This window comes from Astyanax mexicanus, unplaced genomic scaffold (genome assembly GCF_023375975.1).
Source record: "Astyanax mexicanus isolate ESR-SI-001 unplaced genomic scaffold, AstMex3_surface scaffold_51, whole genome shotgun sequence".
NCBI lineage: Eukaryota > Metazoa > Chordata > Actinopteri > Characiformes > Acestrorhamphidae > Astyanax > Astyanax mexicanus.
Genome location: NW_026040061.1, coordinates 316,656 through 319,705, shown reverse-complemented (window position 1 = coordinate 319,705; position 3,050 = coordinate 316,656). Strand labels below are relative to the sequence as shown.

Below are 3,050 nucleotides of genomic sequence, written 5' to 3'. Positions count from 1 at the left end.
TCTTTTTTGGGTTTTCATTGAGTGTACTGCAAGTGGCTCTGCGGGTTCAAATCAGTGAAAAATCAGCAAGGTTAGTATTCAGGTAATGTAGCCGCCATTCCTCCTGCTTCTTGCTAATCCTTAGGGGCCCATTATTTTCTGTGGCTGGGCACATGGGCTCTGATTTCTGTTTAGAGGATTTGTCCTGATGCATTTGTGTGCTTACACTTGTCTTTTATATCATTTTGTGTCCCTCAAATTCAGGGGGACAAAAGTGTCAGGGTCCAGGAAGAGCACCAGGTTATTAACTCATGCCAAAGGTTGCAAAACAATACAAATATGTTGTAATCAATAAATATTAGTGTGAATGCACCAGTGTCAAAGATTATTCCCACAGTGAGCACTGATATGGTTACTGGATAACTGGAAGTGTCCTCTGTTGACAAAAACTATTTCCATTATCTGGGCAGTGATATGGTTTCTCTCCACTGTGAATCCTCTGGTGTTGATGGAGATGACTCTGTTGATTAAAACTTTTCCCACAGTTTGAACAATGATACGGTTTCTCTCCAGTGTGAATGCGCTGGTGTTGTTGAAGGTGACTCTGTTGACTAAAACTCTTTCCACAGTCTGAGCACTGATATGGTTTCTCTCCAGTGTGAATGCGCTGGTGTTTTTTTAGATTAAACTTTCGATTAAAACTCTTCCCACAGTCTGAGCAGTGATATGATTTTTCCCCTGTGTGAATGCTCTGGTGTAAATGAAGAGAACTTGGATGACTAAAACTCTTCCCACAGTTTGAGCAGTAATACGGTTTCATTGTAGTGTGAATAATCTGGTGTATTTTGAGAGAATTTTGTTGATTAAAACCTTCCCCACAGTTCGAGCATTGATACGGTTTCTCTCCAGTGTGAATGCGTCGATGTTGTTGGAGGTGACTCAGTCGATTAAAGCACTTTCCACAGTCTGAGCACTGATATGGTTTCTCTCCAGTGTGAATACGCTGGTGTTCTTGAAGATGACCTTGTCGATGGAAGCTCTTCCCACAGTCGGAGCACTGATAAGGTTTCTCTCCGGTGTGAATGCTCTGGTGTAGTTGGAGTGTTCTCTGTTGACTAAAACTTTCCCCACACTCTGAACAGTAATAAGGTTTCTCTCCAGTGTGAATGCGCTGGTGTTGTTGGAGTGTGTTGTGTCGATTAAAACTTTTCCCACAAACTGAGCAGAGATAGGGTTTTACTCCAGTGTGAACAGTCTGGTGTTGTTGGAGTTTCCTCTGTTGACTAAAAGTTTTTCCACAGTCTGAGCACTGATATGGTTTCTCTCCTGTGTGAATGCGCTGATGGTGTTGGAGATTACTAGGTCTATTAAAACTTTTGCCACACTGTGAGCACTGATATAACTTCACTCCACTGTGAATGAGCTGGTGTTGTTGGAGATGACTCCGTTGACTAAAACTCTTCCCACAGTCTGAACACTGATATGGTTTCTCCCCTGTGTGAATGCGCTGGTGTGTTTGGAGATTAATCAGTTGACTGAATCTCTTACCGCAGTCTGAGCAGTGGAAGGGTTTTTCCCCAGTGTGAATCCGCTGATGTATTTGGAGATGACTCTGCGTAGTAAAGCTCCTCCCACAGTGTGAGCACTGATAAGGTTTCTCTCCAGTGTGAATGCGCTGGTGTATTTTAAGATGATCCTGTGTAATAAAACTCCTCCCACACACTAAGCAGTGATGCGGTTTCTCTCCAGTGTGAATGCGCTGGTGTATTGTTAGATGACCTTGTGTAGTAAATCTCTTCCCACAGTCTGAGCAGTGATGAGATTTCTTCTTTGTACTTTTATGCATGTGTCTGTGAGGTGTAGAAGAAGTTGTTTGTTGAATGTTGGAACTTTCTCTGGAGGCCATGCTGGTTCCCTCTTTCAGCAGCTTAATGTCTTCATGAACACTTGTGATTGTGTGCATTTGTGAAGCAATTTGAACCAGCTAGCAACAGCAACACTAGAAGCAGAAGAAGACCTGGAAAAAGACAGCATTCCCTCCTGGAAGAAAGAAATAAAAAAGTTGAATTACTGAGGTACAATTATTATTTTTAATATATTGGCATTACTGAGGTAAAATTATTATTAGAATACCATTACTGTGGTACCATTATTATTAGAATAGCATTGCTGAGGTAAAATGATTAGAATTGCATTACTGAGGTACAATTATTTTTATATTGGCATTACTGATGTATAATTATTATTAGAAAAAACTTTACTAAGGCAAAACTATTATATGAATAGCATTTTTAGAATGCCATTACTGAGGTGAAATTATTATTTAAATTGCACTTACCAAGGTAAAAATATTATAGTAGCATTACTAAGATTGAAAAATATTATTAGAATAGCATTACTGATTACTAATTTATTATTAGAATTACATTGCTGAGGTAAAATTATTACAGTGGCTTTGCTCAAGGTATAGGATTCAAGCTAAAATTATGTAAAATATACTAATAAAATGGCATTACTAAGGTAAAATGATAATTACAATCATTACAATGCCTACAAGGTGATGACAGAGCAGCCCCCTCCTACCTGCACTCACTCCTAAAGGTCTATGTTACCTCCCTACCTCCTCCAGTAAACGTCATCTTGCTTTACCAAACATTCACACAAAGCAATCCAGACTGTTCTCATACAGAGTTCCCCAATGGTGGAACAAACTATGGCATTTCTGAGGTAAAAGTATTATAAGAATAGCACTACTGAGGTATTACTCAAGTAGAAATATTGGTATGACTGCATTGTGTGGTAAAATTATTATTAGGATAACATTACTCAGATAGAATTATTATTAGAATAGCATTACTAAGGTAAAATGATTATTAAAACAGCTTAACTGACATGCAATTACCATCAGAATAACATTGCTGAAATAAAATTATTATTAAAATGGCATTACTGTGGTAAAATGTAAATATTATAACTGCATTGCTGGGGTAAGATTCTTGGTAATTTTTTATTAGAAAAGCATTATTGACATAAATTATTACTAAATTATTAAAATTGCACTGTTGGGGTAA

General features: G+C 38.1%; 1 protein-coding gene across 1 annotated transcript; it reads right to left on the bottom strand.

Moving 5' to 3' along the window:
* Positions 1–357: 357 nt before the first annotated feature.
* On the bottom strand, positions 358–2,618 carry LOC125797562 (zinc finger protein 844-like). The gene is given in 2 exon segments (XM_049474080.1): positions 358–1,197; positions 2,592–2,618. Coding segments are annotated over 2 exon segments (867 nt in total).
* Between the last annotated feature and the right edge of the window lie 432 nt (positions 2,619–3,050).